The following is a 22,937-nucleotide window of genomic DNA, read 5'->3' as shown; positions in this document are numbered from 1 at the left end:
ATCCTTATGTACTGAGGTGTCATATAAGCTAGCTGGACTTCATTCCCATCCTCATTTTCTAGGGGGTGTGATCTATGCATAATCACATACCAAATTGGTTAGGACCTGCTTCTGTTATACGTTTTCTAAAATACTTTCACATTTATAATCTCACTTTTAACCCCATCACAAGCTGGTGAGGTAGGAAGACCAAATATTTTTGTTGCATTTAACTTATTAGTAACAGGCAAACAGAGATTAAGTTAATGTCAGAGCCCAGATATCTTGACGCTCATTCCTGGGTTTGGAGACTAAATTCAACTGAATTAGTTTTTGGAGATATGTGTGAAAGGATATGCAGTTGGATCCTGTGTGGGAAAAGATAACTAGATAAGTTATATTAAATTATTACAGAAGTAGGTAAAATAAAGTTCTATTTCCCTTACTGAGAACTTACTTTTGAATCCCTCTGTGAAACGGATTAGAATATTTCGTTAGGATTTAAGAAATACACAAACCCAGAAAAGGTACACCTCATATTCCTTTAAACTGATAATTCCTCCTGGGACTTCTTTATGTTCTGAAAATTCACTTTATTTATTACATTCTAAGGTTTGCGGCTTTCAATGCCGTGGCATCTAAGTCCAAGTTTTATTGGTGATGTTTGTGGTTGTCACTTTTCCCACTCTCACCATCTCCCATTTCCTTTGTTTGGATCCACAGACACAGTTTGATTTATGAATGAAGGCTTTTTGATTCTTCAAGATATATTTTGGTGAATTGGTTCAATAACTTGTTATTGAAAAGGAAGATCCATCAGGGACATATTTTCCTACTTCCCCTAAAAAGAAATCTCTTCGAAATCAACTTTATTCATCATCATGCCAGATTCTTTTGTTCGTTAAACGTGCCCATAAAAGTATTCAATCCACAAAGCTGGCTTCAAGACTGGTGCTAAAATTTAGAAATTAAATGATTGTCTTAACCCATGAGGTAGTAAACACAATGTAATGCAAAGGCTTCTGCCTTTGGCACAGATGCAGAATGAGTTGGTAGGCCAGACAACATGACGCCCGAAAAATGAGAAAGGAATTCACAACTTTGATGATCTCATAGTTCTCAGTCGAGTCCTCTCTCCCTTGGTCACTGTGAGAGTTCTTAAACGTTTGGGGTCATATTCTCAACTTTCTTCAGAGGCAACTATGTGGCATCATTTAAGCCAACTGATCGCCTCTCCCCCCTCCCCCCACTCCCTGACCCCCTCCGTCGCCATCGGCAGAGGCCACGGTCTTTGCTTGCTTGTCCTCTACATGTCTGCATTCCCGTGGAGGTTTTTAGTTCATTTGCATGACTGTTACGATTTCGTGCCTTGAAAACTGGGAGACTGCTGCTTCTCTGTATTCCCGCCTGACTCTTCAAACACACGTTTACCATTGGCTGGCTCTTTGTCATGCTGCAGCCGAATTGGAAGTCATACCTGTCCTGTTCCTCCTTGGAACTACCACAAAAGGTTTAACGAGACAACGGAAAAACTTCGCATTCTGCCCGCTGCACACGTGATTCACACTCAGTAGTCATGTTGTATTGAGGTGGGCGCTCTCCTCTCGCGTGGCAGACACACTGTATTATTTTTCTTCCTAGAAAATACAGCTCTCACGCACCTGTTGTCTTTCATTAAGGTATTTGCCATCTGTCTTCCCGTCTGATTTCACATTTTAAGAAGACACCTGGGGAGCTTTGAAAACTACAGATCTTGAGTGCACAGGTCTGCGGTGAGACTCTGGGATCTGTCTGTAAAGCTCCCCCGGTGAATCCTATGCTCGGCCAGGCTTAGGAACCACTGCTCCAAAGCATGTGTGTCACAAGTCAAGGCCACCCCAGTTTCGAGGAGTCTCTGGGAGGACTCACAGGGCTCAGCATATAGAGGTGACACCAGACAATGACATTTTACAGCAAAGGGTATGAAGCACAATCAGCAAAGGGAAAGCACACGGAGTAAAGTCCAGAGGAAACCAGGCACAAGCTCCAAGAGTCTTCCCCTCACATAGTCACCGGGACGTGCTTAATTCCTCCAACAGAGAATCGTGACAACATGTGCGGGAAGTTATCTACCAGTAAGTTCATCAGAGACTCCGTTACCGAGATTTTCATCGGGGGCTGGTCATACGGGTACCTCTGCTTAGCATGAAGCAGAATTCCAGATGCCCTGAGGGGAAGCAGGCATTCGGCATGAGCCACATGGTTTGTACAAACAGGTTAGCACCGGAGCCACTCTTACTAACAGGGAATAATGGGAATTCTCCCCAAATCCAAATTCTCAGATGCCACCGAAGGCATATTGCAAGCAGAATTTTTAGGGACAGCAGTCTCAGGCTTATTACGTTTGACGACACAGTATATTCACCAAGTTTCTATATTGGTTGAATCTCCAGATGAAAATGGAGATTCAGGGGATGAGGTCGGAAATCCTGCTCCTTGGGGATGTTAATAACATTCATGCCTTGACTTACATAGGAAGCAGCCATGACTGTGGGTGTGGGCCGCCTGACCTTCCAAGGCCATTTAGGTCCCGGCTCTAGTCAGGGCTTAGGGAAGAAGAGCTACGTGGCTTATGGACGCAGGTGTCCTCCAGAATCACAGAGACGTGGGATCAGCATGCAGCTACTAACTCACTTTTTATTCTCCATTCCCCTTTTTGGTTTTCCAAATGGGGCTGTTCCTTCTCTACTCTCTAGAAAAGCACAATTGTCAGTCGTGAGATGAGATGGTCAAAGCCTGCTTCACATCCAAGTCACCGAGAGCTGTGAGTCACATGACTCCCCTTCAACTCCCCCAAAAGAAAGTATAGTTTTGGAACTCCACCTTGTGGGCCACCAGGACTGCTCGTCGGCATACGTTTTTTGTCAGCAATACTTGGTGTGACACTTCGATTTGCTGCCACCAGAGGCATCTCCTTGCACCAACCATCAGAGTCATCTGCTCCCAGGCATGTGGATGGCAAAATAGAGGCGAGAGAGGATTAGGGGTTCTCGTGGGAAATTTCCAGATGGAGACTCGAAGTTTATCTGAGTATTTCAGTATTCAACTGTGTTTCATTATTCAACCTGCACATTTTCTCCCTTCTAAACAATTAGACTTTCTCTAAGTTCATTTATCTGTTTGCTTTTATTCAGTTAATTTATTCAAGGGCGTAGAAGAACAGGCTGTCCCTTGTCCTCTTCTCGAACCCTGGCAGTCACTAGCCTTTAAAAGGCTTGCTTGTTGAGAGGTTAAGCTTAATATTTTTTTTACCCTAGAAGTAACCATTTGAATGAAGTGAGTCCTGGGACTGATCTGGGTAGGTAAGATGCATGGGAAGATATAAAAGATACTAGGAGTTTTTACTGAGAACGCCAAGGTTGTAGCCCACGTCAAGTTCGGAGTGATACAAAACCCAAGAATATGTGTTTTCTCCCTAAGTGTATTTCTCAAACTATAAAAATCTCACTTCACAGAAACAAAAGAGAATTTCACAACAATAAAGAAGGCTTGGAAGGGAGTCTGGGACATTCCTGAGAACTGCGTCTTTCAAGATCACCAGTCCCAGCTGCCTGACTGCAAGGCCAGTGTTGTAGCCAGCGAGGGCAAGGAGGACATTGCCTGTCTGTGTGACCCGTGGTTTTCTTCCTTGGCAGGAAACAGCAGGGGGTGTGTGTGTACTGCCTGGGGTGAGGGGACACAAGGATAGAAGAGCGGGAGCCCACTGAGTCTGTTCTACAACACAGACCTTTTCCAAATGGGATCTTACAATATTCATTCTGTAGAGGACCACTTGATTTGCTGGGTAGCTGGTATGGTATATTTATTTTACAGTTTCACATACTTACAGGCTTCTTCATATAATGCTTAAATGGGGTTTCAGAGAAGATATTTCCTTTTAAACCTTTTTTTTTAAATCACAAATATAATTGATCCATACAACTACATCCCACCTCTGTTAGCAACCCCATTCCTACTAGAGACATTTTGTTAAAAGCTCAGGTGATCAAACCCATAAAAACTAAATTGTCAGAAGAATCACAAGGGGGGAAAACATGAGAGTCTGCAGTGCAAGGGATTATAGAGAAAGGTGGTCTTCCAAAGCCATGGGTTATTTCTGAAGGGAAAGGTCAAGGCACACATTTATTAGAAAAAGAAGCTAAAGAATTAAAGATGGCAAGGTTCTCTAAAATGACTAAGACCGAACCGGAAGCCTTCATCATGGCACACTCACGAACGGCCACTTAGGATGCTGATGGCTGAGCGTGGCCAAGGAGCAAGGACAGATGCGCACTTGTGCTTCTGATTTTAGGGTGAGAGTGGCTGGACTCGGAAAAGACGGCTCCCCTGCAGCCTGAACACAGGTGCTGTAACAAGCCCCACTGTCACTCAGAAAGTTCAGGACACGGGGCCGAGCCATTTAAAGCGGTTCAGCGAGAGGGGTCAGGGGTCTGGGCAGAGCCAAGCTCGCTAATGCTAAGCACGTGTTCCTGGGAAATGCAGTTCACTATCTCATAAGCATCATTCGAGCAGGGGGACCAAAGCTCTTCTTGGAAGGACGCAGGGCACCTGCTGCTGGGCAAGAGTAACAGGTAGCAATGGACTCAGTGCGGCCAGTCTTGCTGGCAATAGTCTATACTGAGACTCCTAGACGTCATGTAAAAAATACAACAAAACAAAACAACTTCCATTTCCATCCCTGATATGGGGGAAGGGCTTTAGCAATGCTGGGGGTTGACGTGAGTATAATAGGAAAGGGATAAGACATGTCAGATGGGGAATAAAGCCCCAGGGCCCTTCCAGTTTGGGGAAGCCATTTTATATCTTAGAAACAAGGGGTTTACGTGTGAGATTATTGATCCACTAATTTTTTCTTCACTTACATTTGACTTTCCAATGGTAAGACTTATTGGAATTTGGGGACAATTCTGTTGTGGTATTAAATACTGTATTAAAAACTCATCTTGGTATTGAGTTAATACCATGACTTCTAGTAAATTGACTTAGACCCACATTTCATTTTAATCAAAACCAAAAACTAGAAAATGTTGCTCCCTAAATAGGAACAATGTGTTTCATAAGCACTGCAGAGATTTAATAAATAGCATGTATGATTAATTCAGAAACAACCCCTGCCACTTGAGATTTACTCAATACATGTAATGGCCTCCTTCTCATTTTTCTTCATATGAGGTAATAAAGGCAGACCAGGGAGCCACTGAGCAGTCAGCCAACCCTGGGTAGGTTTGTAATCTTGGGCTCCATGGGATGTCTTTTGTAAAGATTAAAAAAAAAAAAATGGATTGATGTTTCTATTATAAGACTTTGTAATGCTAGGGCTTTCACGGGTTTAAATAATGGTTGGGGGTCCATTCTTTGGGAAGAAATGCTAAATTGTTATTTTTGTTACTTGTAGCACCATTAGGTTAGGGTACACACTTGGCCTAGAATACCATTTACATCATTACCTTGTTCTGTTGAAGTCCAATGGCATGCAAATTATTCAACGTACTCTTAAAAATACATGTAGTATGCCCAGTAAAATACATTGGCTAGCATAAAAACCAAAGGAAATAGTAGTTTGGAATATCGATCAACATTACTGGGGTTTTGAATTGTGAAATAATCAACAATCCTTCCCATCTTATCTCGGAAGACAAGCTTGAACTTGTCACTGGTTTTCATAGTCAAGTTGCTGTAGTCGACGTTATCACCCGAAATTTCAATGGTGGCAAAGCTGATCTTCCGTTTAAAGCTGGAGATGGAGCTGTTGATGATGTTAGTAATATTGACTTCTTCCACTTCCTTTGGCACCTCCTAGTTCATAGACAATACAGTTAGTTGAAAGAGTTGACTGAGCAAAATAAATAAATGGGTATTTATATACTTCAAAGTCTAAATATTGCATAATTAGGTTTAATAGAGAGTGGCATTGAGCACATCAGAAATTGGCTGATTAGCGAGACTTGGCAGTCCTGTTATCCTGCTAGCAGGCCCTGATCCCTAGTCATCAGCTTGTATAATGAGGAAGAATAACCATCGCCTTCTCTAGCTATGCAGAGCTGTGTGCTAAATGCTAAACTCACAGGCTTTGAAGTTAGCTGACCTAGGTTCAAATCCCATTCTATCTCTTACTCTTGTGAAATTGCGGTCACCTTAATCCCTTTAAAACTTGATTTCCTTGCCTGCAAAATGGTGATGATATGAATACTCACCTCTGAGTCTGATGGGAAGATTACATAGTATAAATTATGTAAAGCATTCAGTAGGTGTTTGATGAATTCCATTCTGTTCCAGGGAAGGGGCAGTAATTGATTATGAGAAGATAATAGAAAACAAAAGTGTCTTGAGGTCTTTGAGGTTTTGGCCACATAAGCAGAAATAGTGATGCTCCCTGCAATTCCAGAGGGTGGCCATTCTCTAACATGCTGGACGGCATAGGACATGGGGAGCGTAGTGAAGTCAGAGAGAGCCAAGTTTGGATCCTTGGCCAGGCCACTTACCAGATGTGGAGTCTTAGATGGGTTATCGCATTTCTCTGAGTGGCAGATTCCTAACCAGTAAAATCAGAATAATAACGGTACCCATCTGATGGGTTGTTGGGTGGACTACATGAGATGTTGATAAGCTGTTTGGCATACAGCAAGCACTCTGGAGTGACGCTGCAATTACACGCATGGCAAGATAAGGGCTTTCTGGTGTCTCTAGTGAAAGATCTTGGAAATTCTTCAATTTTCTTTTGCCACTCTACCAAACTCAGATTTAAAAAAAAAAAAAAAAGAACCATTGTCCCCTTATGGAAGCCTATAGGGAATAAATAAGGGAAATCCATGTTCTTCTTGGCTGACTCATGTGATCCTTGCCTTTGTTACTTGGGTAATATGACCGTGTGAAACACTGTTCACAACAGCTGAACACAAGGAAAAAGGTAACTAGCTGGGTCTTCGGGCTATTCCAATTCTTCCTTTCCCCTGCATTGGACTCTGGGTGGGCCTGGCACTTTGCTAAAGGCGGGCTACTCTTCTGTATTAAATCTCTACCCCTTTTTGCACTTATTTGCATGAGCTTCCATATGCCAATGTCTATCAAACTGGGCTGCCAAAGAATCCCAGGGTTTCAGAGGCCTGCAGGAATGATAGTTAGGAGCATGGCCTATTGCCCACTGCAAGTGGGAATGACAGATGAGTGTCAGGCTTTGGAGCCAAGGAGATTTAGGTTCAAATCCCAGCTCTGCTTCTTACTATCTGTGTCCCCTGAGAAAAGTCACTTATCTTTCTTGTACCTCAGATTATATAACTATGCAAACAGAAATGGCCTTACTGATTGCTATGAGCATTTTAAATGAGAATATTTGTAAAATGTTTGTTACTGAGTCTAGCACATGTACATGTCCAATAGGTAACAGCCATTATTATTATTCTGAGAGCTGAAGTGCATCTCCAATTAGCAGAAGAATATGCTAATCCAGAAATTTTCCATAATGCGATTTTTTTCCATACACTTTTCAGCAAACCACCATTTGTATAATTTAAGAAAACAACATTGCAACAAAAGAATGAAATAGTAAATACATATTCGTTTGAAATGCATAAGCAGCTGATCATGTTTGTTTTCATATTGAGGTTTTCGTGGATGTGATTTTGTGTTGCAGACAGATAGCATAGTTATTTTCTGCTGGAAAATTAAATGTATTAATATCTCATAGGATTTGGTGAGAAGGACAGTTTTTAAAGAGGCATCATGACTTCCAGAAGCTCCTACCTGAACAAGGATGAGAGCCACGGGAGCAAAGTGAGTCCCCGGGGGAGGGATCAGGCCCAGGTGGCCTCTGCTGACCCGCGCACGGCCCAGGCGGTGAGTCACGGACACAGCCCTCAAACGCTTACCCTGTCTTTGGCTGCCATCTGCTGTAAGGAGCTGTAGTGGGCCACCGCGTATTCCAGCAGGGCCCCGAACACGAAGCTGAAGCAGATCCCCAGGTACACGTCAATGGCCTTGATGAAGCAGTTGGTGTTGGGAAGCGAAGTGCGGGACCCGATCATCAGTGTGGTCATCGACAACACGGTGGTCACTCCTGGGAAAGCAGGGAGGCAACGTTCCCACGTCAGTCAGCGGCCAGGGAACCTTCCACGGCTACCTGGCGGACTCACGGCTTGGCAAGGTGGGGGCAGGACCTGGGAATGGAACATAGCTCATTTTGAACATTCTGTGGCCTTCTGGAGCAGGGGTGGCTCATCCATTCTGTACAGATATGAATGAGAGGGTTTCCTAGATGTTTCACCTTCGGTCTTCTCGTTGGAGGGGGGTGTTCAGTGTGCAAAATAACTGACAACGGACCACGTAATCCCAGTATTTCCTTATCTGTCACTGTAACACATACGTTTAAAAAGGCACTACTGCTAGGACAGTCTCTCTGTCCCTCTTTTTCTTTCTTTGAAAGCATCTCTCAAGAAACCAACTCCTGGCACTGTCCTGCGAATATCAGTGAAAACACTAGGAGAAGACCAGGGGGGCGGGGGAGGACCAAGTCTTTGGTCGGAGCTGCTCACCAATGCAGGTTCTTGCAGGAACTGAATCGAGGGAGATCCAAAACGAAACCCAGGACAGTACCACCAGGAACGTGGAAGGGACATAGGTTTCCAAAATGAAATACAGGACATTCCTCCGCAGTTCAAATTGTAAGACCAAGCGTGTATAATTTCCTGAAAGGGTAAACTAGAGGTAGGACATCGTGCCTGCTTCCACGGCAGGGCAGTTTTCCCGTGGGGGGTTTAATGCAGCTACCTTCACGTTAAGCCATCTGTTAGTCACCAAAGCCAAATTAATCATGGATTCTCATTACAGTTTTTATGTAAGAAAATGCTGGTGTGTAGCGTGGGGTCTATAGGGGTGCTGATGACCCCCACCCAGGATCCTCTTCCCGTGCCCCTCTCTGTCATACGGTGCCTGCAGCATCGTAACTGCCTGCGTCCTCGTCACCTGCCTCACCAGACTGTGAGTCCCTCGGGGCCATGTCGGTACTGGGTGTGGAGCAGGCAAAAGTGCCAATCTCAAACGCTCCCACCCCGCCACACGGCAGAGGGGTCCCCGGGCCCTGAAGGGATCAGGTGGAGATGAAATGGTATTTCTGACTCAGTTATTTTGCTTTTGCACGGCCTGTGCCACGAGTTACCCGTCTCCTGCTGCGACCTGGTGACCAAGGTGAAATAGCGCTGTATGGTGTACTGAGCCAGCCGCAGGTTCTCCAGCCCACGCACAGAGTCGTTCCCGCGCAGCCAGCTGAACTCCACGTCGCTCGCGTCGTAGCCCCCTGGCACGGGAAACAGGGCACTGGTCAGCGAAAGGCGGCAGCACACGGAACGAGCCTGGGCAGCGCTGCGCTACGAGGGCAGCAGGGGGCGCTGTCGTGCTGGTGCCAAGTCCAAGGTGATGCCGTGAAAAACTTGGCAGGGATCCTCAAGTGTGACTGCAGTGTCCACTCGGAATAAGATGACCTGGGAGGGGGCTACGTGCCTTCCAGGGAGAACTAGTTCAGTGCAAAGTATCAACCTGGGAGATGCTAAGTCTCCAGAAGCAGCCTCCCTTACTATTTAAATATCTACTGAACGCATATATGTGAACACACAAAACCTAGGCTAGACAGTGCCTTCCAGGACAGTCTGATGTACCCTGCAGTGTTCCCGGGGGCTTTATAATTGGTCTGGTTCATATTTCCATGTTGGAAAAAAAAATGCAAAAACAAAAACACCTGCAGCCAGCCGCTTCACTGATGTCTGTAAACACAGGCATCTGATAAATCTCAAAGCAGTTTTACGAATAGAGTTGATAATAACAGTAATAGCTGCCTTTTAGTAAACATTTCTGTTAAGTCCTTTACCCATTATGTTTCTAATGTTCTCACAAACTTGCAAGGTAGACATTTCTGTTTTTCTTCATTTCCTGACATTAAATTTTAAAAAAAAATTGAATTACAGTTGACGTTCAGTGCTATATTAGTGTCAGGAGTACAGCAGAGTGGTTAGACATTTATATAACTTGCAAAGTGATCCCCCCAATAAGTCTAGTACCTGCTTGGCCCTATACGTAATTATTACCATTTCATTGACTACATTACATACAGTATTCCCTCACTTATCATGGGTATTATGTCCCAGACCCCCCGCGAAGTAGGAACCTTATATTTATTCTACACTCTTAAACCTACGTAACTTTAATAACACACATATGCAGTACCACAAAATCCCATGATATAGTGAAAAATCCTCAATAAATAACTAAATATAATATTTTTTAAAATCCTGAGATACAGTGAGGGACCCTCTCTATATCGCGCTGAGGTTCATTTATTGTGGCCTCACTGTATCACGGGATTAAAGAAAAATATTATATTTAATTATTTATCGCAGATTTTTTGCTATATCGCAGGATTTTGCGGTACTGTATACGTATGTTGTTAAAGTTATGTAAGTTGAAGAGTGTAGAATATGTTTAAGAACATAAGTAGTGTTTATAAAAGTGTGGAAAAGGTTAATAAGGGAGTGGAAAGGTTAATAAGGGACTGAGAACAGTTTATAAGTGTGTAGGAAGGGTTTATAAAGCCTTAAAATATATAAAAATGCTAAAATAAATGTAAGGTTCCTTCTTCGCAGATTTTCAGCTATCGTGGGGGGGGGGGTCTAGAATGTAATACCTGTGATAAGTGAGGGAATACTGTATATGTCCTATGCTGTACTTTCTCCATTTTCTGAAATTGGGATGGATTTTATAATTGAGATATATGTTATATTATATATCAATATATAATATATGGTAGGTATATATACACATACGTATAATTTACCATTTGACCCAGCATTTATTCCCAAGTATCTGCCCAAGAGAAATCAATCAAGCCCACAGAAAGATTTGTACACAAATGTTCACAGCAGCCCATGCATCATAGCTAAAAGGTAGAAACAAGCCAGAGGCATTATACTGCTTGTATTCTTCTGTCAGGAATAACAAGGAATAAAGCAGTAAAAAGGAACAAAGTACTGATGCGTGTGCCAACGCGTATGAACCTCAGAAAAATTATGCTAAGCAAAAGGAGCCAGATGCAGAAGACCCCATATTGTATTGATCATATTTATAAATAATATCCCAAAAAAGTCAAACTCACAGAGGCAGAAGGTAGATTAGCAGTTGCCTGGGGGCTGGTGGTAGCAATGGAAGTGACCATAAATGGGCACAAGGAGTCTCTGGGGGTGACAGAAATGTTCTCGCAATAAAATGTGTCAGTGGTCACACAACCTGACAAATGTATTAAAACTCTTTGAATTGTACACTTAAAATGGGTGAATCTCATGATATATATATTTACCCCAATTGAGCTGTTAAAAAATTAGTCTTTGAGTCAGATACTATTATTTTTCCCACTTTACTCATGAGGAAACTGAGTTCCAGAGATGTCAATTCTACCTACCTCAAGTCCCATAGCCAGTGACAGGGAAAACCCAGTCACTCTGGCACCTGTGATCTTAAGCATGGACCTATAATTGCCTTTGTTTTCCCAGGCGGCTTGGAATGGGACGCCGGAGCGGGACTAGCATTTTGTGGAGTCTTGGCTATAGTATTCGCGGTCTAGAAGCAGTTACCTCCCACCCAAGGGCAGAGAAGTAGTCATGAGCTCTTAGAGTGTTTCCAGGTAAAAACTACCTGTGGACTTCCCCTTAGAAGCACCCCCAAACTTCCTGAAGTTAGCTGTCTAAATAGGCCTAGGATCCCCAAGAAATAAAAATATATAGATCTAAAAAAGTGACTCATTCTAGCGCCTCCTTGGACAGGTAGCTTTGTGCGACAGTCGCCATTCTCTTCTAGGCATGCTGTTCGGGACAAAACCCTTGGTGAGGCTTCTGTACCCAAATAATGGCTAAGCAACATCGGACGGAAGCCTCCTCTGGATGATCTTCGTGCAGGCAGAGTGCTGGAGTTTCCAGGAGAAGTTCCCTCCTGGGATCGGAGATGAGAACAGCCACCATGCAGGGCAATTACTTCTGCCTCGTAGGGCTGAAAACGCGTTCTTGTCTTGATAACCTGGAGCTTGATTCTGCCCCCAAACAGCTGTACGGCTTCAAGAAGGTTCTGCCCACATTTAATCAATAAGGTAATTAATCTGCCTGCCTGAGTCTTTAATTAAATGCCTGCCTCTGAAAAATGACCGTTGCCTTATCACGGTTGTGTCCTCACAGGTTGGCCACTCGCGTCCTAGACGGCCCACGGGTCTGCGGCGCTGGGCTGGAGCTTCGCAGGTGCCACTTCCCCGAGCTGGGCGGGCATTTCCGAGGCGCTCCCTAGGGAGCAATGGCGACGATGCAGCAATGCCGGTCACCACGCCCCAGTGTGGGGTAAACGCCTGTTCTTCATGACGAGCAGGTCCCCGGGCTGCCGTTCCGGCGCCCGCATGCCGGCATGACCGTGCTAAGCTTTACATTAATTTCTTACAATTTCTTTTCGAAGTTCAAAGCAGCTGGGTGATGAACGTCCAGGGTCACTTTGTATGTCTGCCATTTCTAATCTCTGCTGTGTCCTTTCGGGCTTCCAGGCCTGAGCAGATTCTGGGTCCCATTCCTAGTCCTATGACCCCCATTCCCTTGGCTAGCTTGTCCACTCTTAGGTGGCAATATTCTATTTCAAGGCACAAGGACTCTTCCCAAAAGATATAATTTTGGAACGTTTGTCTCTGAGCAGTCTCTACATCTCTCTGGATGCACAGACGGGAGGGCCACATCTGGTGTAATCAACGCCAAGAGAAGAAAAGCAACTACGTATACCACACTCTTTGTGAACACCCAGATCTGAGTCACCCGGGAAAATCACCTCAGAGGCCTGCGGGATATATACTCACAGCTTTCCAGTTGCATCTGGCAGGTCTGTGTGTCCATGGGGTACTTAGACAGGTCCATGTTACATGCGACAGTCGTTGTAATTCTAAGAAAGGCAGAATGGGTTCAAGAGAGTGCTATGAGGATGCTATAGAAGGTATGCATTCCCCTTGGAGGGCCACTCCAAGAGGACTTTCAACTTGAGCCTTACAGTGGCTGTGTGACTTGGAACCTGCATTCAGTAAGGTCCTGGGAGGGACGCCTTTGTTGGCTCTTGCTGACCCCCACCTCCTTCCCTTGCTAACTTCCCTTTGCTCTTTAGAACTCAGCTCAGAGTGCCATGAAAGCATCCCCTCACAGCACCCCAAACCCCTCACTTATGCCCCAGCTCGGGCCCCCCACTCCCTGGACTTCCTGCGCTCATGTGTCTGTGTCCGGACACTGTCTTCCTCCCTCTGCATCCTCAGTGTCCAATATGGGGCCTGGCCCAGAGCAGTCGTTCAGCAGAAGCTGATGAGCCAAACGGAACTCAGAGAGGGCCCTTCTGCATGGGGACAAGGGTGGGGGAAGGCAGGGGCACCTCGCCCTGGCTGTTGGAGTGCCGGTCAGAACTACTCCAGGTGAATCTACGCCCCGTCACCCACCTGCCACCCTCAGGTCGCAGGTACATGCTTACCTGAGGGCATACAGGACTGTGCCGTTGGAGAAGAGGCGGATGAGCCTGTTTCCCACGGTGACCTCATGGAGGAAGGACGTCTTGGACTCTACAATGTAGGTGTCTGGCACCCAGAGGAACTCCACGAGGCGCGCGTCCAGGGTGACGCTCTTGTTACCTTCGAACACCAGCCGCGGGTCTGTCCAGCGCTGTCTGAGGTAGATGGTGGCCGTGTAGTCCTGGCGGGGCAGTGGGGGGAGACACAGTGACGAGGGAGGTGTCCCGAAACCGGGAGGGCTCAAGTCTTCCTTCCCTCCCCACCCCCACGTCGGGCAAGTACACAGGTCTGCTTGTGGGATGGCCTGTAGTTGCATTGGAACAAACCACCTTATTTATTCTAGATAATAGCTCCCCCGGGCCAAGGGAGGGCCGCAGGAGCGTGTTCAGGGCCTGAACTCCCTTGCCCTCGATCACAGAGGTGCTGAAGGTTTGCTTGAGTTACGTGCTCAGGTTGCCTCGGGTTTATACGGCGGGACCTTTTGGGGAACTGCCTTCAGTGTCAGCTTATCTACACCGTGTTCTCTTAAGTTACAGGATGCTTGAGAGCAGTTATGTGACTGTCGGTTCTTGTCAGCTTGTCTCTGGCTCTGGGAGGGACCATGTGCAATTCAGGCTTCCCCACGACACGTTCATTCTTTTCCCCGATTTGTGTCCTTCACTAAATGTCCCCACTCCACCCTCTCCTCTCTCCCCTCCTGGCCTTTGGATCCACTTCCTCCTGATACTCCTTAGATCTGTTTTATAAGAATCTTCAGGGTCTTGAGTTTCAGGATAGGTCCCCACCTTCTGCCATTCCAAGTGCAGGAGGGCTGTCTGTTCTGTTTCCATGTATCCCCATTAAACACCAGGAGGGGGACCCGTCAGGTGGCAGACGGAGGGGCCACACTTACCATGTTACTCTCTGAAATACTAGAAATACTTGCAATGTCCAGAGTCAGGGCTATCTGAACAGGTTCTCCTAAGATTGAAGTAAAAACCAGTAAGACTTACATAAAGACACTAACAGAACGTGTGCTAACATTACATTAGCATATATTTAAAAAAAAAAAAAACTAGAAAATTGCAAAAGTAACGCTTGATGGAAAATTTTAAATGCTCTAGAAGTATATAAGTACAAGTGTAGTTCTACCCTCCCCTTCTCAGGAGGAAACATTGTGTAGACTGTGCCTTCCTTTTATATGAAAAAAAAAAAAGCACAAATATATAGTTAGCTTAATATAAGAGAGACCACACTAGATTCACTCATGCATATTTTAAAAGATATAACGGTGTTTCCTACTTCATACGTGGAGGGCTTTTCCTATGATGTTTGCAAGGGACGAAATATTTAGAAATGGAACTGAGAGTTGGGAAGTTTGGCATGGATAGCCTTTTCCCCCTCAACTAAGGAAATTCACGGTAGATGGCTTGCGGCTGAGCTCTCTCGCTCACCTATCCTCTCCCCCCTTCCTTCACTCTTCAGGAACCCTAAACTATTCAGAGTTCCAGAACCTCCCCCACTTGGTCTGGTGTACGGCCGTCAGGTCTCAACCCTGGGGTTCTGGCCAAGAGGCCACCTCCCGGGAGGGCCAGTCCCAGATCTTGAGACTGAGGCCTCCGAGCCCCCATTACTGGAAGCCAGGCCCAGCCAGGCCAGCGGAGTTTCCTGACTGCAATGTGGATGGAAAGACAGGAGCCAGAAAGGTGCGACTTTGGTCTTGGTGTGATGGCTGGGGAAAAGGTACCAAACCTGTCAGAACTGCACTTTTCTCACCTGGAAGTAGGGAGAAGGCCAAGGACACCCTGGGTCACAGGAGAGGGTTAAATGACATGAGGAGGGGCTGGTGTCTTCGCAAGGTGGGGACAAGAGGGAATATACACCCAATGCCTGCCTGGATGGGCATGGGGTCTGTCACGTAATAACAGGTACTCAGGAAATGGCATTTACCTTCCCTAACCCATCTCTTCTGTAATTCTAGCTAATTCTAGAAAAGGAACAAGTTCACTGACCAGGTTAGTAGATGCAGAAGCATTCACCTGCAGTACAGAATGGGGTGCCTCAGGGGACAGTGACGATGTATTCTCCAAAAACAGGAGAGGCAGAATTCAAAGGAAGCTTTAAAAACTTCTGACCAGTGGGACTCACACAAAGCGACCTAATTATTCATTGGAGGAACCCAAAGCCATAGAATCTAGGTAGGAATTTGGAAATGGAGTTTTAGAGCCAACGCAATTAAAAAATAATGAAGTTAATACTTGTTGTTAATACCCGGTAGAAAAGGGGAGATCTTGGGGGACAGACCCTGGAAGGTGCTGAAGGAGTGTGCTGCTAGTGGCTTTCTGCCCCGCAAGGCAGCCATGGTGCAGCGCCAAGAAGAGAAGGCTGGAGTCAGAGTGTCTGGATCCCACGCCAGCCGCTTTGTAGCTGTGTGACCGTGAGCAGATGGCTAAGCCTCTCTGTGAGACAGCTTCCCATCTGTAAAACAGAGCTGCTAGTGCCTACCAGGGAGGGTTGGTCTGGGAAGGTTACAGGATCTATTTTAAGTGCCTGGAGCCCAGCGGGCCATGGCTCTGTGTGAGTTGCCTTCCCCGAGGCACGTGGGGAATGGAAAACACACCGAGCTCCAGCCCCCTTGTGTTTGCTGTTTAGTTTGTACCCAGATGGTCTTGTCCAGGCCTTGCCTCCGCGGGCAGCTTTGTGGGCCAGAGCTCACTCTTTCTTCTCTTGACTTACAAAAGTGCCACCAGAGGGCAGCTTTCTCTTAGAAAAAGGTCAAAGCTGGTTCCTGGGCAGTGTGGGCGAGGGCCTGCTTGTAAATCTGGCTCCGTCTAGCTCAGTCCTGGAAACATCCTTTGGAGATCTTGTGTCTTAAGGACCTCAGGTTCTAGAAACTGGGTGCACAGACATTACGGAGAACAATGACCCCTCTATGTCCCCCAGGCTGCCACGTGAGTGTAGGTTCCTTTAGGAGTCAAAGGGCCAAAAAGCACAAAAAAGGAATTGGGGGTTGTGCTTTTGGACTGAGGACCCCTTGCCCCAGTTTCATCCTGGGGGAATCTGGGCCTTACATCCCCTTGGGTCCCCTCCAGGTGCAGACTGAGCACCTTACCCGAAGACCCTACACCTTGCTGGCCAGTGAGCAGGCAGCAAGAAGGGCACTGTCCCAGCCTACCTGGGATTGGGAGGCAGAGAAATTGATAGGGGGACCTACCCAGGGTATGCAAACTCACAGGCCTGTTGTTAGAACCAGGGGAGGTTGAGCCTCCCTAGGGTCCCTTAACGTAAGGACCTCAAATGCTGACTGCGTGGCTGTGAACAATGCGTCTCGGATCTGTTACTGATGGGGGTGTATGTCACTGACCAAGGGTCCCAGCTGCTCTGCTCTGAAATCTGTGGCCACGTTTGCGACTGAGCATGGCAGGGGGTGAAGGCAGACCTGTTCTGGGAGGCACGGAGATGGGAGACTCGTGTGATGAGAACTTTGGCTCATGGACTCCCTGGGAGCCTTTCCAAGAACACTGGGAATGCCATTGCTAAGACACCCCCACCCAGCCTTCCTCCCCCCGCCCCTGCCCCCCCACCCCCCTGCCTGGGATCAGCCCTGGATGGCAATCTGACAACTCTCCGGCTCCCCTCTTTTCCCGCCCACATTCCTTCAGAGGTGTTGCCCAAACGAGTATCTTACAGAGGCAATCCCCTCTTGGCTCTGCTTCTCAGAGGGCCTGGCCTAACCCATAATCCTAGACCTGACAGGGGAATTTTATCACCCGGCAGGAAGAGCAGGGAGAAATAGGGATTAAAACAGACCGGGCCCTGGCGATGTGGCAGAGACCATGCAGCTTGTGTATACACTTCACCGCATTCGGTCCTCCCTGTGAGGTGGGGGACACATCCCCATGTTAGAGAGGAAAACCGAGGCTCAGGAAGCTCAGGTGCTGGCCAAGCAGCAGGGCCAGGAGCCAAACTCTGCTTTGTTTAAGTGCCAGGCTCTTTCTCCTCCTTCCTGCTCTATGTAACGGGGCATTTGGTTCAATCTCACATTTTATAAGTAGAACCTGAGACCTGGGCATATGTGTGTGTGTGTGTGTGTGCGTGTGTGTGTGTGTGTGTGTGTGTTCCCATGCCCTCCCTCCTGGCCTCATTCTTTCCACAAATATTAATAACTTCCTATATGTGAAACACCGCGCTGCTGCTGGGGTTAGTGAGGTAAATAAAGCAAGACTTTCCCAGGGGCTGCAGCTTAGAGCTGACATCAAACCAGTGGCTGTGACAGTATCATCAGGCAATGGTTATGATTTGGAGGTGTGTTCAAAATAAAGTGTGAAGAAAGGGGATGGGGCCTGAAGGAATCTGGGAAGGCTTCTTGGAGGAGGAAGTCTTTACTCTGAGACTTGAAAGAAAATTGGCATTTCACCAGGGAGTCAAGTTGGGAGAAACTTTTCTTGGCAGAAAATGACTTCAGCAAAACCAGGGAGGCCAGGGAGCATTTGGGGCACATGTGTGTGGATGGGCACAGGGGATAGACTGGGGGTGCAGGCAAAGGGCCCAGGCAGGTGACCCAGCTGTCAGAGTGGAGGTCAGCCCTAGGGGCAGGCTGAGGGCAGGGAGACCAGGTGGACACGCCTGGGGCACCATGGTGAGTCCTGTGAGCAATGACACTGGAAGGAGGGACAGACAGAAGGCGGCATGTGAGGTTGTTGGGGGGCTCTAGGAACCTCAGTGGGGAGGGGTAGTTCTCTGTCCTGCAGGTGGGGAGACATTGCGTTCTCCAAGGCCCCACCGCCAACCCTCAACAGGCTGCGGGTCGGGAAACGGGGTCCGCTAAACCGCCCGACACCCCCTCTGCTCCTGCCCTGTGAACTGATGTCCTGGGCAAAAAAAAATAAAGGTGACCTACCGCCAAAATTGGGCCTGAGAAACTTGTTATAGCCCACAGTGAGGTTCTCAAAACCAGGGAGGGAGAGTTTGTCACTCCTGCTGACCTCCACGTTGAACCGACTCCCCTGGACGCACAGCCTGGAAAAGAAAGCAGCCTTCATGCACATGCTTGTTTATGTGGGAATAGCATGCGTGCACAGACATGAGCTGTGTCTGCATGTATGTGGTCATGTCCACGGACCAGGGGCAAACTTGCCCCAAGAGAAATCGCTCCCCTTTTCAGCTGCTGATGGGTAGGCCCCTATCCCACTCCATTTTATTACCCATGTGCCATGTTGTGACAATCTGGGAACCCTCTGAGTGTCTCCCCCCAAATCACAAGGGGTTTGTCCATTTATGGTCATGTTGGAAGCTTGGGCTCTCCAGACAGCATAAATGGCAGAACTGCATTGTCCTGGTGTGTCAGGGAGGTGGCACATCGGGAAGCAGGAAGGCTGCCGCCTCTCCCACCACGTGCGCACACACGAAGCAGTTCAGACCAAGGCCACTGTGGGGTAGCAGAGCTCACCTTCCAGTGAAGAGACTCAGACACATGAAGGTCAAGTGGAGACTGTGTCTCATGTTGAGGAGCCGCTTGTGCAGAGAGGAGCCGAAGAGGAACCACCTGGGGAAACAGGCGGGCAGGTGGGAGGCGGGCCGGTGGGGGGCAGGTGGGGGGCAGATGGCCCGAAGGCTCACCTCCTCTCAGCCCGGCTTCCCCAGCCCACGCATCATCTGTTGCGGTGTTTTCTCCCTGCGGGCGGGGAGAAGCCTCTTTCCACGCGTTTTGGTGACGGCTGCTGCTCCCCACGTGCCTTCCCGGAATGACTTCATTTTGGAGGATCACACTTTAAGTCCCACCCAAATAAAGGCTGGAGAGTGGCTCACCAGCACCAGAAACGCAGCGGGTCCATCCTGTCCTTCACCCCAAGAGCGTCCTTACTCTGTCCTTGTCCTGACTTTGCAGGAAGGACACCCCCAACTATACAGTAACCCCGATCACACCAGGTGTCCCCTTATTTATCGGAGGGTCTAGGCCTCTTAAGCAGGTCATGTAGACAGGACATGAAAACTTCCTGAGGACTTCCCATGTACCAAAGACTGAATTGTGTACTTTCTCACCCAGCCATCATGATGGCCTTGTGATGTGGGCAGGCTAATCCCTGTACAGACCGCCTCATGGCGCTGCACTTCACAGGTGTTGCGTTTTGTGCAAATCGAAGGCAAGACCCTCCACCAGTAATGAGATTCTGATTCACTTTATTGCAGCCCTAGCATGACTGAGGTGGCCTGGACCCAAACTCTGAGTATCTCTGAGGTGGGCCTGCATTGCCACAAGGAAGCAGAGGTTCATGGGAAGGCCACCATGCTAGTGAACGTCGTGGGAAGCTTGGGGCCAGGACACTGGCTGCTTTTGCAACCTCCCAGGCCTGCTCCTGGGATGCTCTGCAGCCACCAGCAGCTTCATGCATGGTGGGGACTGGGACGCACGGCCCAGGCGCACGGCCTCCCCAGCTTTGGCAGCTGCTGTCAGGTGTCCCTCTGAGAGAGCAGCAGGCATCCGGACAGGCAGGCCTGTGAGGAGCCGTGGCCATGCTGGTGACGGCAGAGAGGGGGTCGTTAGGTGGCGCTTGGGCCCATTCCCAGGCAGGCCCTGGTGGGCCGCCTTCCTTCGTGGTTACCTCTGTGAACCAGGCCACTTTCTAGAATCTAGCCATTCTGGGGCTTAGAGGGCATTTCAGCATTAGTTAATTAATATTATTTTACTGACAAAAGCACGTGCTCATAGAAGAACTAAAAACCAGACAGAAATGCATAAAGTTAAAAGTGTAACAATCGATTTAGCAAGCGACAGGGAGGCAGGCTGGCTTGTGTGCGGCTCAGTACCGCTGGGAACCTAAAACTTCTCTAAAAATGTAAGTGCATTAACAAACTGTGAGTCCTTCCCTCACTTCTCCTCCCCCGTCACACGCCTCCGAGGTCACCCGTGTTAACAACTGTTTTATCCATGCATACACCTGGGTATCTCCAGACATGCATATCTTTGCCTGAAGAAAAAAATTAAAGAGTGAAAAGGGGGAGACAGCGTGCATTTTTGCTATTTACTTTTTGGCTTAATAATAACAGCAAACATTGAAAATACTTGAATGCATGGTGGCACTGTGCTAAGGAAGAATTCCTTGAATCCTCTCCACTCTTTGAAGTATTACTACCAGTCTCTTCATTTTCAAATGAAAAGGCTGAGGCTTAGGGAGGATGATAGACAGCCCCAGGGTTGAGGGGCGGGGCTGAATCCAGGCAAGCTGACACCAGCACTTTTAATCACGGCACCATGACACACATCAGCTTCCTTAGGCCTGGGTCTCTTTGCGATGGCTGCAAGCTACTTCATAGCATCAATGCACCAACATGTATATAGCACGTGTCCCACTTATGAATGCTGAGGTATTTTAAAATTTTTTACTGGTGCAAAAACCATATAGGCAAGCCCCAATAATTCTGCACTTGGTCATGTTTCTCTACCCCAGCCCCATCCTTCTCACTCATCAAAAATACCAGCTATAGGCAAACATTTATCAATCCATCAATGGTCGTACTCAAACCTTCTCCCTTTAGTCCGTTTCCCCAGTCCCTGTCTATCCCCCTGTCCCAGTGTTGCATCTAAGAGGGCCCATGGAGTGAGGCCCATGCCCTGCCCCATCCCTTCATCCCAAAGGCTTAGCGGGCTCCTCCAGTGAATGAGGTGTCCCCAGAGCAGAGCTCTGGATTCAGACCCACCTGAGTCACAGCCTCTCAGAGCCTTCGTTTCCCCACCTGACAGATGGGAAGAGAGGACTCAATACTCTTTGGCTTTCACGTTCCTGTCCCTTTTGTGTCTTCTGTGGGGACTTCAGTGATCCCATTGTGACTCTGAGGATCCAAAGCTTGGGCTCTTTCTAGTGTATCTGCAGACTGTCACCCAGGGGCTGAGCTGAGCGGAGGATCCTTTTGAGGGTACTCAGTTTAGTATCACCTCAGAAAGGAGAGGGTCAGAGTCACCTCGGTGGCTGGTGGCACCTTTCTCTGGCCTGGCTCTGAGAAGCAGAGGTAGTTCCCGTATGTGTGGGTTTCCGCTCCCATTCCCAGAACCCCCATCACACAAGTACCGTGAACCCCAAACTCCTTTCTGCACAGGCGCTGCAGTATAGAGAGAACCATGTTGGGAAGCAGGAGTGAAGCCCAAATGAGGTTGAGGAGAGCAGGGACATTATCATCCTTAAGAAAATCACAGAGGGTCAGGCTGTGTGGTGGGAGCCCCACTTGGCAGAGCAGAGACGGGCCACTGTGGCCCAAGTGACAGAGAGAAGGAGCTTGAATCTGGGCTCTGCCACTCGCTCTGAGATTGCACTACTTCTCCCCGAGGGTTAGTTTTCTCCACTGTAAAGGGGAGAGTCACCAACGGCTCTTCCGACAAGAGTGGGCCCTGAGACAAAGCAGGTGCCCTGCAGATTCCAGGACCTGCCCTGCCTTTCAGTCCCAGCAGGGCTTGTAGTATCTGGGTCTCCTTCCCTCTCCACGCACCCCACCCCCACCCCCGCCCCCAAGCACCAGAGGGCGCAGCAGTTCCCTTACCAGGCAGCTGCCAAAGCTGCGTTAGGGCAGGTCCTTCAGGCCTTCAGGCTGGACTTTCAGGCAGGGCATGGTTTTCTGGGTCCCCCAGATGCTTCCCATCCTCAGCCCTGACCTCTTGGATGCCGGGACACCACCACTCTCGGGTGGAGTGGCCCTCTCCGCGGGAAACCCAGAGCTGCAGGGCGGGCTAGGCAGCCAGGTGGGCGGAGCCTCCTGCTGCCCCTCCCCCGGGTGGAGCTCTGAGCTGGTCCTGAGTGCCTGGGAATGGCCCAGCTCCTGCTATAGGGCAGCTGGATGCCAGGGGTTTGATTCTGCGTTCTGTCTTAGCTATGCTCCCAGACCACAGAAAAGCCTCTTCAGATCAGAGACCCATGAAAGTCAAATAAAATGCGCGACCCCACCCACCATGCCTGGAAGATGAGTCTCAGGTGGGCTGAATTTGGAGGACACCCCCCCCCCCCCCGATATAATGGAAGAGGTGTTAGCAGTATATATGATCTTGGGCAAGCCAGTTCGCCTTTCTAGTCCTCAGCTTCCCATCGATAAGCTAGAACTTCTCCATTTCTAAAATTCCGATTCCTGGCTGTGCATTGGAAGAGCGTCCTGGGGACCAACCGAAAGCCTAGCCTGTGTAAAAGGAGACTTTCGGATCCCAGGAACATGTGCTTCCCAGGCTGGGGAGCTTCAAAAGGAACCACAAGGGCCAAGGGAATGGGGGATAGAGGCTGAGCGGCCAAACCAGGATGAGGCGGGAGCGACTTTGGGAAAAATGTGGCTAGATCTTCAGATCTCTCCTCCTTCCCCACCCCATCCTCCCACAGGGGAATCTTTAATCCCCCCAGAGGTCCCCCTAGGA

The 22,937-nt window shown here is 48.1% G+C and overlaps 1 protein-coding gene across 1 annotated transcript; it reads right to left on the bottom strand.

Moving 5' to 3' along the window:
- Window positions 1-4,524: 4,524 nt before the first annotated feature.
- On the bottom strand, window positions 4,525-22,298 carry GABRP (gamma-aminobutyric acid type A receptor subunit pi). Its single transcript, XM_090288572.1, has 10 exons — window positions 22,082-22,298; window positions 18,999-19,094; window positions 18,450-18,568; window positions 14,463-14,530; window positions 13,534-13,751; window positions 12,881-12,963; window positions 9,170-9,307; window positions 8,547-8,699; window positions 7,884-8,071; window positions 4,525-5,814 (listed from the first exon to the last, which is right to left on the bottom strand). The coding sequence occupies exons 2-10, from the start codon at window positions 19,049-19,051 to the stop codon at window positions 5,512-5,514; spliced, it is 1,323 nt and encodes a 440-aa protein (XP_090144698.1). The 5' UTR covers window positions 19,052-19,094; window positions 22,082-22,298; the 3' UTR covers window positions 4,525-5,511.
- Window positions 22,299-22,937: the final 639 nt, after the last annotated feature.

Source organism: Furipterus horrens, unplaced genomic scaffold (assembly GCF_987537825.1).
Source record: "Furipterus horrens unplaced genomic scaffold, mFurHor1.1.pri manual_scaffold_10, whole genome shotgun sequence".
Lineage (NCBI taxonomy): Eukaryota > Metazoa > Chordata > Mammalia > Chiroptera > Furipteridae > Furipterus > Furipterus horrens.
Note: the sequence above shows the minus strand (reverse complement) of the source record. Positions and strands in the feature narration are given on the sequence as shown.

Excerpts from the sequence above, each read along its gene's own strand:
- GABRP (XM_090288572.1), bottom strand. The coding sequence starts at position 19,051 with ATGAGACACAGTCTCCACTTGACCTTCATGTGTCTGAGTCTCTTCACT. Across the intron at positions 8,700-9,169 it reads CAGGTCGCAGCAGGAGACGG|GAAATTATACACGCTTGGTC; the intron begins GTAACTCGTGGC and ends TTACCCTTTCAG. Across the intron at positions 5,815-7,883 it reads AGATGGCAGCCAAAGACAGG|GAGGTGCCAAAGGAAGTGGA; the intron begins GTAAGCGTTTGA and ends TCTATGAACTAG.